We start from the raw sequence: 14,537 nt of genomic DNA, 5'->3' as shown, positions 1-14,537 counted from the left end.
AAATCTATATGGAAGTTCACTGTTGCTTTTCTTGCTCAATGATTTTGAAGAAATTGAGTAGCTCCAAGTGTGATTTTTTTTTTCTTTCTTTCTTCCTTTCTTTTTTGCTATTTCTTGGGCTGCTCCCACGGCATATGGAGGTTCCCAGGCTAGGGGTCGATTCAGCCTGGGAATGAAGGCCTACGCCAGAGCCACAGCAACGCGGGATCCGAGCCCCATCTGCAACCTACACCACAGGTCACGGCAAGGCCGGATCCTTAACCCACTGAGCAAGGGCAGGGACCGAACCCGCAACCTCTTGGTTCCTAGTCGGATTCATTAACCACTGCGCCACGACCGGAACTCCTTTTTTCTTTCTTTTCTAAACTGAGTTCCTATGGCTACCTAAGGCATGCCACTATATATTGGCTACTACAGTATTTCGAAAACTGTTTGAGACATTTCTTTTCTTTCTTTTTTTTTTTTTGTCTTTTGAGGGCTGCCCCTGTGGCATATGGAGGTTCCCAGGGTAGAGGTCTAATCAGAGCTGTAGCTGCCAGCCTACCCCACAGCCACAGCAACACCAGATCCGAGCCGTGTCTGAGACTTACACCACAGCAACGCCGGATCCTTAACCCACTGAGTGAGGCCAGGGATAGAACCCACAACCTCATGGTTCCTAGTCAGATTCATTTCCACTGCACCACGACGGGAAGTCCAAGACATTTTTTTAAATTATGTACAACCCTAAATGTTGGATCACAAGTGCAGCATTCCTTAATTCTTTCTTGTATTTGTCACAATTGTTATTTAAAGACCCAAGTATGTATTGCATGAAAACATTATGACCATTTTCTCTTAGTTTAAATAAACTCCAAGGTAACTGGAAAAAAATTGTCTTCAGATTTTTATTTTTTATATGGTTTTAATTTTGTTCATTATACCTGATTTACAGTGTTCTGTCAATTTTCTACTGTATAGCATGGTGACCCAGTTACACACACATGTATACATTCTTTTTTCGAACATTATCATGCTCCATCATAAGTGACTAGACAGTTCCCAGTGCTACACAGCAGGATCCCATTGCTTATCCCTTCCAAAGGCAATAGTTTCCATCCATTAACCCCAGGTTCCCAGTCATCCCACTCCCTTCCCCTCCCTCTTGGCAACCACAAGTCTATTCTCCAAGTCCATGTGTTGCTTTTCTGTGGAAAGGTTCATTTGTGCCATATATTAGATCCCAGATATAAGTGATACCTTGTGGTATTTGTCATTCTCTTTCTGACTTACTTCACTCATTATGAGAGTCTCTAGTTCCATCCATGTTGCTGCAAATGGCATTATTTTGTTTTTTTAATGGCTGAATAGTATTCCATCATATATATATACCACATCTTCCTAATCCAATCATCTGTTGATGGACATTTAGGTAGTTTCCATGTCTTGGCTATTGTGAAGAGTGCTGCAATGAACGTGTCTTTTTCAAGGAAAGTTTTGTCCGGATATATGCCCGAGTGGGATTGCTAGATCATATGGTAGGTCTATGTACAGATTTCTGAGGAAACTCCATACTGTTTTCCATAGAGGTTGTACCAATTTACATTCTCACCAACAGTGCAGGAGAGTTCCCTTTTCTCCACACCTCTCCAGTATTTGTTATTTGTGGACTTATTAATGATGGCCATTTTGACTGGTGTGAGGTGGTACTTCATATATGGTAGCTTTGATTTGCATTTGTCTAATAATCAGGGATGTTGAGCATTTTTTCATGTGCTTGTTGGCCATCTGTATATCTTCTTTGGAGAAATGTCTATTCAGGTGTTTTGCCCATTTTTCAATTGGGTTGTTGGCTTTTTTGTTGTTGAGTGTCTTCAGATATTAATTGGGGAAAAATTATTTTCAATGAATATATATGATTTGTAACAAGCAGCCACTAACTTGACTCTCAAATATTGACAATTTAGTTCCTGCCAAAATTTCGTTTTCAATGATTTTAAGTAGCATGCACTATCAACCACTCATATGCTAAAAATCACCATTATGGTTTTGTCTTCTAAAATTGATTTATAAATTTTGCTTGGTGTAATCTTATCTAAATTTCAAAACTGAATTTATGTACCTTTTTTAAAAAGGTATTTATTTTTGTCTTTTTTCAGGGCTTCACCCGGAGCATATGGAGGTTCCCAGGTTAGGGGTCTAATCGGAGCTGTAGCTGCTGGCCTACACTACAGCCACAGCAACGCCAGATCCAAGCCACGTCTGCGACCTACATCACAGCTCAAGGTAACGCCGGATCCTTAACCCACTGAGTGAGGCCAGGGATCAAACTTGCAACCTAGTCGGATTCGTTAACCACTGAGCAACGACGGGAACTCCCCCCTTTTTTTTGAACATTACTAGTCACAATGACGGGGTCCTGTGAAAGATGCTTTGGTAAGTGTGAAGTAATTTAAAATTAAAGACAGTTACTGGCTCATGAAAAATTGTGAAACATGGCAATTCTCTCCATTGAAAATTACATACAGTAAGAAGTATTATTTTAAATTTTATTAGAATAGTTAATTTACAATGTTGTATTAGTTTCAGGTGTACAGCAACATGAATCACTCACACATACATATATATCCATTCTTTTTCAGATTCTTACTCCACGGTGAGAGGGGCAATTTACTAGACTAGGGCCCTTGACCTTTGCCCTCCTTCAGGATTTCGCCACCTTGCGGGAAGGCGGGGGAAGGAATATATTAACGTCCTTCCCTGACAACCGGGACACAGACCACCGCCTCGGAAGTAAACACTCCGCTCTCGGGGGTCTTCGGCTACACGAACGCCAGAAGGTAGCGCCCGGAGGAGACACTGCGCATGCGGAGAAGGCGACCGCGCGGTCGACGGTGCGCACTGCGCGTGCGCCCGGCTCTGGGGGCGGTGTCCTTTTTTCCCTCTAGGCTGGTGAGCGGCGGCTGCACTTTCCCGCCCTCTCGTCCCGCCTCCTGCTGGCCTCGCCCCCAAGGCGTTGCTATGGGGACCCAGCGGCCACTGCCCGCCTGTGGCGGCGCCTCCTGCCTGGCAGCTTCTTGGGACCAGGTTCATGGAGCTTCCGATTAACGACGTCGATCAGACCAAGAACCGGCGGGGCCTGGGCCGTTGCAGGCATTTCTTTTGGCTGGGCGTCGCCTTCGACACGGTGGGCGCCACCGTGCTCCTTACCGGGGTCTTCGCCAACCTGCTCTTCTACGACCTGTTGCTCTACTTGGGTTCCATCATCATCTTCCTCAGCCTCCTTTGGTGGGTTTTCTGGTACAGCGCTAACATCGAACTGCCTTCTGAAGAGCCCACACCCAGACCCTACCACCTGCCCTCCGCCACCACGCTGGAAATCCTGAGCCAGACCATCAGCAACCGCTTCTCTTTCTCCATCGGCAATGTTTCCAGCACCTTTATGCGGATGCGGCATCGGCGTCAGTGCCGCAGGAGGATCCTGCCAGAGAGTGCTTCAATGAAGATGACCGTCACAGGTCAGCTGGGCCAGCTAGACCAGGAGGACCAGGTCAAAGACCACATGGAAAGTGCCAAGGAGAGCGATGCGGCTCGCGATATCGAGGATCTCCCCCAACCTGAAGCTGTCAAAAGCGCAGAGGAAGTTTGCTCACTGGGCCCCAGTCCTGGTGCCCTAGGCCCTAAGACTAGTTTGCCATCGACCCATCAGGTACAGCCGCAGTTAACTCCGTCTTCTCTGGACCAGCCTCTAACTCCAGCCATCCTGGCTTCGAAGAGCCTACCCGTAGTCCCCTTGGCCTCTATGAGCCAGCCTGTACTTATTCTGACTTCTAAAAGCCAGCTGCCTGCAGCCACTCTTGCCTCTAGGAACCAGCCCGATGTCCCCTTGCCCTCTGCAAGCCAGTCTGTACCTGTTGTGACTTCAAAGAAGCAGCCTGTAGTTTTGTTGGCTGCTGCTAGCCAGGCCCCTGCAGTCACACTTGCCTCTAGGAGCCAGCCTGCTGTCCCCTTGTCTTCTACGAACCAACCTCTGACCATCCTTACCTCCCAGAGCCAGCCTCTGGTACCTGTGGCCTCTCAGAGGCATTCCGTAATGACTGTTACTTCACAGAGCCACCTCCTGGTGCCTGTGGCTGCCCAGACCCAGCTCCAAAATCTTTCTCAAGCCTGTCAAACTCAGCCACCGCCTGTTCAGGCTTCCCAAGCCCAGAATCTGGCCACCCCAGTCTCTCTGCTCCAACTTCTGCCCACACAGTCTTTTCAGACCCAAATGGTGGACCCTCAGGTGGCTCAGACCATCCAGGACTTTCAGGCCATGGATCACACCCAACAGGCCACCCAGAGCAGCTCTTCAGTACAAAGGGTTGAACCAGGCCAGTCCCTGTCTGCCCAGGAATTTCACGGAAAGTCATTGGCTTTCAAGACCCCGCCACCAGTGGGCCAGAAGCTAAGTCCAAACCCCCCTGATGTGGCATCAGTGCTCCCTGAGTCCCCAACTCCAGCTGCTCATGCCCAGGAGTCAGTGTCCCCCAGGAGGTGGCCCACCCCTGACCTGGCAAAGAAGAGTTGCTCACTCTAGCACAGAGCCAGACCCCAGCCTCTGAAAAGTAAGTGCCTCTGGAGGAATACCCGCAGCATTTAATTGTTGCTGGGTATGTACTCTGGTGGTTTCCTCAACCCCCTCTGTTCAGAAACATTAAGTTCCTGGAGGTAAAGTGGGCTTTCCCTCAGGAATTAGGTCATTTGAACTTTGGTAGGTTTGGGAAACTTAGTGCTCATAGTTGCTGTTAAGGTTTTATGGTTTTACCGATAGTTTCTAACTCTTAAGTGTGGTCTCCATGGGTATTCCTCCTGGAAAACACTTTCAGGAGTTTATTTACTTGTACGTAACTTGTTTTTTTCTATAAAGATTGTTACTGGACCCTTTCTAGATTCTTGGACAGCGATACCATAGAAGTGAATTTCACTTCCACGGGACTCAGGCAAGCAAAGCTTTTTGTTAAAAGAGAGAGCTTGTGGAGTTCCCTGGTGGCTCAGCAGGTTAAGGATCCTGGATCTTCACTTCTGTGGCTTGGGTCACTGCTGTAGTTCAGGTTCCATCACTGGCTTGGAACTTCCTCATGAGCTTGTGAGGGGGTCCGTGGGGGAGTGCCAGCTCCCAGAGCAGAAGAGGCAAGTTGCTTTTATAACAAAAGGCAGTGGTGTTGTCTTATGATCACGAATAATTTCCAGAAATCATCAAACCTCTTTGATCAGCAGCAGGTGGCTGTCAGGACTAGGGAGTGCTTCGGTGAGAAGGAAAGACAGGCATGAGAATTTTCTGCAAGAAAGCACAGGAAGACGGAGTTCCCGTCATGGCGCAGTGGAAGCGAATCTGACTAGGAACCATAATGTTGCTGGTTCTATCCCTGGCCTCTCTCAGTGGATTAAGGATCTGGCATTGCCGTGAGCTGTGGTGTAGGTCGCAGACATGGCTTGGATCCCGCTTTGCTGTGGCTGTAGTGTAGGCTGGCAACTGCAGTTCCAGCTCGACCCCTAGCCTGGGAATCTCTATATGCCACGGGTGTGGCCCTACAAAGACAAAAGACAAAAGACAAAAAAAAAAAAAAAGAAAGAAAGAAAGAAAGCACAGGAAGAGACAATTTTAAAATTTATGGTTGATGGAGTTCCTGTCGTGGCGCAGTGGTTAACGAATCCGACTAGGAACCATGAGGTTGCGGGTTCGGTCCCTGCCCTTGCTCAGTGGGTTAACGATCCGGCGTTGCCGTGAGCTGTGGTGTAAGTTGCAGACGCGGCTCGGATCCCGCGTTGCTGTGGCTCTGGCGTAGACCGGTGGCTACAGCTCCGATTCAACCCCTAGCCTGGGAACCTCCATATGCCGCGGGAGCGGCCCAAGAAATAGCAACAACAACAACAACAAAAAAAAAGACAAAAAAATTTATGGTTGCGCTTCTTGTCTTGGGACAACTAGGTATACTTAGTGAAACAGAGATAAAGTTAATGTTTTATTCCTATGGGCTTGGTTGGTTTTTTTTGTTTTATCTCTGGAACTCAGGCCCCCAGGGCCTTTGTTCTTTAGCTTGCAAGGCCTGTTTTGCTCGAGGCCATTCCCTGTCCTTTCCCAAAATGGCTGTACTCTTGTCTTCATGTCTCAAGAGGACATCAGGTAGAATGACACCTTTATGATACATTTCTTTCTCTCTCTCTTTTTTTTGGGGGGGGGGTCTTTTTGCCTTTTCTAGGGCCACTCCCACAGCATATGGAGGTTCCCAGGCCAGGGGTCTAATCAGAGCTATAGCCACCGGCCTACACCACAGCCATAGCAACGTGGGATCCGAGCCACGTCTGTGACCTACACCACAGCTCACGGCAATGCCAGATCCTTAACCCACCGAGGGAGGCCAAGGATGAAACCTGCAACCTCATGGATACTATGGATTTGTTAACCACTGAGCCACAACGGGAACTCCTACATTTCTCTTTATTGATGGCAAGATAAGTACTTATTGAAAATGGAGGTTGACAAATGTTTTCTGTAAAGGCCCAGATAGTAAATATTTTAGACTCTGTGGGCTAAAAGGCAAAAATCCAGCATAGAGTGGCTTTCCTATTAGCTCAAGAGGCAAGCATAAATAAAATCAATTAAAGTGGCTGTTAAAGTCCGAAATGCTCAAAGAATTGCCGCTTAAAAAAATAACTCCAGGACTTCCCGTCGTGGCGCAGTGGTTAACGAATCCAACTAGGAACCATGAGGTTGCAGGTTTGATCCCTGGCCTCGCTCAGTGGGTTAAGGATCCGGTGTGGCCGTGAGCTGTGGTGTAGGTTGCAGATGCGGCTCGGATCCTGAGTTGCTGTGGCTCTGGCATAGGCCGGCGGCTACAGCTCTGATTTGACCCCTAGCCTGGGAACCTCCATATGCTGCGAGAGCGGCCCAAGAAAATGGCAAAAAGCCAAAAAACAAACAAAAAACCTCCAATGGAAGACACAGTCTAAGGGGGAAAATTCTAATTACTTTGTTGTCATTTGCAGACTTCACCCCCACTTAAGGCAGATGCCGTGTTTTCATTAGGTGTACGGGAAGTAATATGCATTCATACAATTTTACCTGTGTGCCAGTTCTGTGGATTTTATAGACTGTAAAATAAAATATTGATAGTCTAATAATAAACCCTTGGCACTTGTTTTTAGGGAGCTTCCTCAGTATATCCAGCCACTAAATACTAGAATCTAAATGGAAGTCATTTATCCAAGTGTTCAACTGTGTCACAGGTCAATTATAACAAAACTTGTACCAATCTTTAATCTTCAAAGTCCATTTATCTTAAGTTTCTGAAGGGCGAACAGCTTCCCCAATATCATAGTATTTTCAACTGTATTTCTAGTGACTGTATGAAAAACCTAAACTTTCCATTTGTAAATCAAGGATCGTGTCACGCCTCCAACAAATTATTGTTACATTTGGAATAAAAATCCAAAATCCTTTAAAAACAAACACAAAAAAGGCAACATCCAAGATATTAAGTGGCTGCTTATATGAGAGTAACACTGCCCACCCATGCCCCCCCCCCCACCGCTGCTGACCCTGCTCCCATTTCCTGGGGGGGTAGACTGTGCAGTCGCCTTGACTCGGTTGCATCAGCTGGAGTCATCCACCTTAGGAGAGCACCTGGCCCAAGGGAGAGGGAGGCGGGCCTGGCTGGGGCCTGGTTTGCAACCAGAGTGGTGTTTTTCTCTCTGCTCTAGTGACTCGCAGGCCCTAGGGCATCTTTCTCTCTTCTCGGAGAATCCAGCCATCTTTTCTTTGTCTGCCAACGTGGCGAGGCGATTAGCCTGGTCTCTGACTCCCAGAGTGAGAGCCCACCATTTGGTGCCTACTATTTGCCAACAGCAGAGTCGAGAATGTGTAGGTGGTAACATTCAGGCCCTGAGCAGACCGCTGGCCACACAGGCAGGCACCGGGCTCTGTGGAGAGCAGGAGGGGAAAGTGATGACGGGTTTGATCTTTGAGGATCACAGTCACAGCCCACAGCAGAGAGGGATGCGGGTGCTGCAAGCCTCCAGGGGGTAGAGGCCAGACAGTGCCCAGGCCAGCCCCCTGCAACACTGAGTGTGAGGGTGAGAAACCCTGAACTAGAGTAAATCAAAAATCGCACTGTAGGAGTTCCCGTCGTGGCTCAGCCAAAACATATCTGACTAGTATCCATAAGGACACAGGTTTGATCCCTGGCCTTGCTCAGTGGGTCAAGGATCCTGTGTTGCCATGAACTGTGGGGTAGGTTGCAGACATGGCTCAGAGCCAGAGTTGCTGTGGCTGTGATATAGGCTGGCAGCTGTAGCTGTCATTCGTCCCCTAGCCTGGGAGTCTCCATATACTGCAGGTGAGGCCCTAAAAAAACCAAAACAAAAAAAGGCACTCTAGGAGTTCCCAATGTGGCACAGAGGGATTGGCCTTGTCTTGGGAGCTCTGGGTCTTGGGAGAACTGTGACGCAGGTTCGAACCATCACAGTTACAGTGGGTGGTTAAGGAACCTGTGTTGCCACACCTGTGCCTTAGGTCATGACTGCGGCTTGGATCTGATCCCTGGCCAGGGAACTCCATAGGCCTCGGGGCAGCCAAAAAAAAAAAAAAAAAAAAGGCTCTGTAGTTCATGAAGTACTTTAAAAAAAAAGCCTTTTTTTTCCTCAGATGACTCATTACCTCTTAAGTAGTAATGGTATCTTCTCTGCCAGACCACGAGAATCTCATTCACCTTTGTTTTATTCATCTGTGTATTCCCATTCCATGTAGTTTTGAATCAATCCGTATGCCCCAACATGTGGAGCATTTGTTAATAATAGTAACTAACATTTATTGAGTGTTTATAGTGCACTTTGCTAAGTAATTTACAGGTTTCATCTCATTGGTCACAATAATCAGGTAGGCACCATTATTAGCTCCGCTTGAAGGAAGGTAGATTTGATATTGGGAGGTTATGTAATTTTTTCAGTGTTACACCAGTGGAGGAGGTGGAATTGATTCGTAATTGATGTATGATTATAAGGTGTATGTTAGACATTAGACACTTCCCTTCCAAGTGAAAGTTATTAATGAATCTTTTTCTTAAGCCCGTTAGTTGTAATCTGAGCTGTAATACTCCCAGATCAATCTACGGATGGCTTCAATATTTAAAGCTTTACTTCCAGGAGTTCCCATGGTGACTCAGCAGTAATGGACCAACTAGTATCCAGGAGGGTGCCAGTTCGATCCTTTGCCTTGCTCGATGGGTTAAGGATCATGAGCTGCGGTGTAGGTTGCAGATGCGGCTCAAATGTGGTGTGGCTGTGTGGGCTGGCAGCTACAGCTCCAATTCCACCCCTAGCTGGGGAATTTCCATATGTCGCAGGTTCAGCCCAAAAAAAAAAAAAAAAAAAAAAAAAAAAAAGCAAAAACTTTACTTCCAGAAGGAGAATGAAAATCAACAACAACTCTGTAATTTTTTTGGTTCCACTGTGTTTATAAAATCTCAAGTAAAATTGCTTTTGTCTTTCCAGAACTCACCAATCGTCCTCCAGATTTAAGTGCCAAGTTTCTAAAAGCACAAATACTTGCCTTCACCTTGTTTTGGAAATCTCCGTCTAGAGTCCTGACCTGCCTGAGACCAGCACAATAACCAGCCTGCCTCTGCCAAGTATACATGTTTCAGTGTTGAGGAGAATTTTCTAGCTTGCAGGCAATAAAGTTATTTATTGCCAGAATTTTAAGCCATAATAAACTATGCTATTCCAAATGAACATTGTTTTAAAATAAGTTGGATTTTAAAACAGACCTTGCTTGTGAAAGCATTCCAGCCTTCTGAGTGGAAAATAATATCTCACATACTCTGGGTGAAGATAGAGGTGCAATTTCCACAGAAATGGACATTGAAAAATGCAGCTCCTTGTAGTTAAGGATACTTTGTGACCTCTCAGGTATCAGAAACATAAATACAATCAGTGTAACATGCTATAATTTATATGTTCATTTTCTTTAGGTAACTTGAGTTTCCCTTTTTCCCAAGGATTTAAAATCTGATTTGATTGCATATTTTAATGATAATCAAATAAAATTCATTTGGAACTGCTCTCCTCATGGTTTTTTGTTTTGTTTTGTTTTTGTCTGTTTGTCTTTTCTAGGGCTGCTCCTGCAGCATATGGAGGTTCCCAGGCTAGGGGTCGAATTGGAGCTGTAGCCACTGGCCAACACCAGAGCCACAGCAACCGGAATCCGAGCCACGTCTGCGACCTACACCACAGCTCACGGCAACGCAGGATCCTTAACCTGCTGAGCAAGGTCAGGGATCAAACCCGCAACCTCATGGTTCCTAGTTGGATTTGTTAACCACTGAGCCACAACAGGAACTCCTCTTCATGTTTTTTTGTGTGTCAATTCTTATGCAAGAATGCTCTAATTTAGAGATAGTTTCCTCTTAAAATTTCCAGTTATAGGTAAAAGTACATTTTTAGGTAATGCAGTACTTTGGTGCTGCATCCTGCGCGGCAGGGCAACAGGAACCTGAAAGAGGAGTGGTGCCATATAACAAAGACACATAAGATTCTTTACATTTAGAAAGTGGGGGGCCAAGAGGCACTCTGTTCTGCAGAACAAAGGCACCTAGGCTTTAGCCCACATGACTTTTATTAAATGACGTAAGTAGTGCAGTCAAGCAGGAACAGAAAACAGGCAGTGCTGAGGTCAGACCTCACAAGATCTGAAGAAACAATCAGCAATAAAACCGAGGTGCATGCTTTCAGGACAAAGTACAGTTGCTTACAAAATGCTAGGGTTAATGCATAACTTTCTATCTTATTTTCCCAAGGGGACCCTATACTTTAGAATCCTGTGTCGGCATACATGCCTGTCTGGCTTTGCCATGGATAATCATTCCTTGGCTTGTTGTGTTTTGCACATAACGCCAAGTATGCCTTCTGCAGAGTTCAGAAGTTTAAGGGTCTCCAACATCTCTCCCCTTTTTATGTAATTGTTGTACAAGAATGGTCATGGTAATTTTTGATTGCAGTGCTTTCATTTGGCTTCTATTGATCAATCAGATTCTGCAGACTGCACAAAAAAGTACAAATGTATCTATGATTAGAAGAGTAGGGGGAGTTCCCATCGTGGTGCAGTGGTTAACGAATCCGACTAGGAACCATGAGGTTGCGGGTTCGGTCCTTGCCCTTGCTCAGTGGGTTAACGATCCGGCGTTGCTGTGAGCTGTGGTGTAAGTTGCAGACACGGCTCGGATCCCGCGTTTCTGTGGCTCTGGCGTAAGCCGGTACTACAGCTCCGATTCGACCCCTAGCCTGGGAACCTCCATATGCCGTGAGAGTGGCCCAAGAAATAGCAAAAAAAAAAAAAAAGCAAGAGTAGGAGTTCCCGCTGTGGTGCTGACTCATGTACTGACTCATGTAGCTGTGTTTTGATGTTTGACTGCCGTGTAATGTTCTCATAATTTAAAAAAAATCGAAGAAGTTCTTTTCTTGGCACAGCAGAAATGAATCCGACTAGGAACCGTGAGGTTGCAGGTTCGATCCCTGGCCTCACTCAGTGGGTTAAGGATCCAGCGTTGCCGTGAGCTGTGGTGTAGGTCACAGATGTGGCTCAGATCTGGCATTGCTGTGGCTGTGGTGTAGGCCAGCGGCTACAGCTCCGATTCGACCGCTAGCCTGGGAACCTCCATATGCTACAGCTGTGGCGCTAAAAAACAAAAGCCAAAAAAAAAAAAATAGTAATGAAAGTAATATTAGGATTTTTAAACCTGGTATGAGGATTAAAAGCCTGAAATCCGGCAAAGATGCTGTCAATAAGTTGATCCCTATAAGTGTCTAGGTGCATAGAGCTACATTGTTGAATATCCTTTTGAAGGGCTATAATATCTAGTATAGCATCGTGGCATCCCCAGGCTCCCAAAACATGAGCCTTAGTTTTTTTTCCCAATTATACAGACTGCTATTATATTTAAAAGGAATTATAAGTAATAACATTATAATGACAAGGTAGCCTTAATTGTGTGTGAATACTACCTAATTCCTTGCCCATCCAAAAAAATTCATCTTTTAGCCTATTCAATTCATCTTGAAAGGCTAAATCCTTTTTTTTTTTTTTTTTTTTTTTTTTTTGTCTTTTTGCCTTTTATTGAGCCATATGGAGGATCCCAGGCTAGGGGTCTAATCGGAGCTGTAGCCACTGGCCTACACCAGAGTCACAGCAACACGGGATCTGAGCCAGGTCTGTGACCCACACCACAGCTCACGGCAACGGAAGATCCTTAACCCACTGAGCAAGGCCAGGGATCGAACCTGCAACCTCATGGTTCTTGTCGGATTCGTTAACCACTGCACCATGACGGGAACTCCAAGGCTAAATCATTTGAAATTTGATCATGCCACAATTGTGAGGAGTTTCAGACCAGATTGTTCACAGAGGTATGAGTTTGAATTTCCTGAGACAGGGCTACAGCAGATATAGCTACCGATGTAATAATACCAATGGTAGTAAATATGGCCCCATAATTAATCCAATCATACATTTTCCCCAAAAAAGAATCTTTTGAAATATATTATGTAATATAAGCAAGGTGGGGTATTGTTCCCAAGGTTCAGTAAGATACATAGGTATCCAGGTCATGGGGGGTTGATACATGGTCATAATGAATTGATTTTTATTAGTCCTATCAATGCAGTGATGTAAATAGCAATTCGTGCATAGGATATGATAGACCTGAGAACTACAGTTGAAGAAAACATGTAAATTATTCCCTACCATAAGTACATAAGGAGCAAAAACAGAAGTCTGAATCCAACTAGATTGATTAAAAGCGATGGAGGTCCCATCGTGGCTCAGCGATTAACGAATCTGACTAGGAACCATGAGGTTGTGGGTTCGATCCCTGGCCTCGCTCAGTGGGTTAAGGATCTTTCGTTGTTGTGAGCTGTGGTGTAGGTCGCAAACATAGCTCGGATCCCAGGTTGCTGTGGCTCTGGCATTGGCTGGCGGCTATAGCTCTGATTAGACCCCTAGCCTGGGAACATCCATATGCCATGGGTATGGCCCTAGAAAAGACAATAGAGATTAAAAAAAAAAAAGTACTAATCACTGTAAAAGTTTTTGCTTAGTTACTATATGTATAATTAAAATTCCATAAGGATACTCTTTGTAGGGCCGCTACTATTTTCCACTGAGTATCCTGCAAAGGCCTTTTTCCCATTCTTAGCTGGGGGCCATCTAATCTCCCAGGATGCCAATATATTGTGAAGAGGACATCACTTGGAATCCACCCTTATCTTGTTTGTGTACTTTGAGAGTTAGGTTATTATCAGATCTTAGTTCTTCATTTGGTCCCCAATTCATAATGGCATAATTTTTTATGATGATTTTTATTTTTTTCCATTATAGCTGATTTACAGAGTTCTGTCAATTTTCTACTGCACAGCGAGGTGACCCAGTCACACATACATGTATACATTGTTTTTTCTCACATTATTGTGCTGCATCACAAGTGATCAGACATAGTTCCCAGTGCTACACAACAGGATCTCATTGCCTGTCCATTCCAAAGGCAATAGTTTGCATCTATTAATCCCAAATTCCCAGTCCTGCCCAGTCCCTCCCCCTCCCCCTTGGCAACCACAAGTCTGTTGTCTCTCTCTCTCTTTCTCTCTTTTTTTTTTTTTTTTTGTCTTTTGTCTTTTTAGGGTCACACCCACGGCATATGGAAGTTCCCAGGCTAGGGGACTAATTGGAGCTGTAGCCACCAGCCTACACCAGAACCACAGCAACACCAGATCCAGATCCGAGCCGTGTCTGCAACCTACACCACAGCTCATGGCAATGCTGGATCCTTAACTTACTGAGCGAGGCCAGGGATCCAACCCAAAATCTCATGGTTCCCGGTCAGATTCGTTTCCACTGCGCCACAACGGGAACTCCACAAGTCTGTTCTCCATGATTTTCTTTTCTGTGGAAAGGTCCATTTGTGCCATAGATCCCAGATATGAGTGAAATCATATGGTATTTGTCTTTCTCTTTCTGACTGACTTCACTTAGTATGAGAGTCTTTAGTTCCATCGATGTTGCTGCAAATGGCATTATTTTCTTCTTTTTTATGGCTGAGTAGTATTCCATTGTGTATATACCACATCTTCTTAATCCATTCATCTGTTGATGGACATTTAGGTTGTTTCCATGTCTTGGCTATTGTGAAGAGTGCTGCAATGACCATGCGGGTGCATGTCTCTTTTTCAAGGAAAGTTTTGTCCAGATATATGCCTGAGTGGGATTGCTGGGTCATGTGGTAGTTCTATGTATAGTTTTCTAAGGTACCTGCATACAGTTTTCCATAGTGGTTGTACCAGTTTACATTCCCACCAACAGTGCAGGAGGGTTCCCTTTTCTTCACACCCTCTCCAGCATTTGTTATTTGTGGACTTGTTAATGATGGCCATTCTCGTGATAGCTTTGATTTGCATTTCTCTAATAATCAGTGATGTTGAGCATTTTTTCATGTGCTTGTTGGCCATCTGTATATCTTCTTTGGAGAAAT

The 14,537-nt window shown here is 45.3% G+C and overlaps 1 protein-coding gene across 2 annotated transcripts in view; it reads left to right on the top strand.

Annotated features, from left to right (window-relative positions):
* The window catches only part of LOC110259862 (transmembrane protein 238-like), a 39,230-nt gene extending 29,156 nt beyond the window's left edge, over positions 1–10,074 (top strand). Inside the window, exons 2-3 of one of the 2 annotated variants that reach the window (XM_021086181.1) lie at positions 2,622–4,586; positions 9,511–10,074. In XM_021086181.1, coding sequence (XP_020941840.1) covers positions 3,071–4,558 — 1,488 coding nt within the window. In that variant the 5' untranslated portion in view covers positions 2,622–3,070 and the 3' untranslated portion in view covers positions 4,559–4,586; positions 9,511–10,074. The remainder of the gene's footprint in view (positions 1–2,621; positions 4,587–9,510) is intronic. The other variant, XM_021086182.1, reaches the window with a different exon arrangement.

Source organism: Sus scrofa, chromosome 3 (assembly GCF_000003025.6).
Source record: "Sus scrofa isolate TJ Tabasco breed Duroc chromosome 3, Sscrofa11.1, whole genome shotgun sequence".
Taxonomy (NCBI): domain Eukaryota; kingdom Metazoa; phylum Chordata; class Mammalia; order Artiodactyla; family Suidae; genus Sus; species Sus scrofa.
Note: the sequence above shows the minus strand (reverse complement) of the source record. Positions and strands in the feature narration are given on the sequence as shown.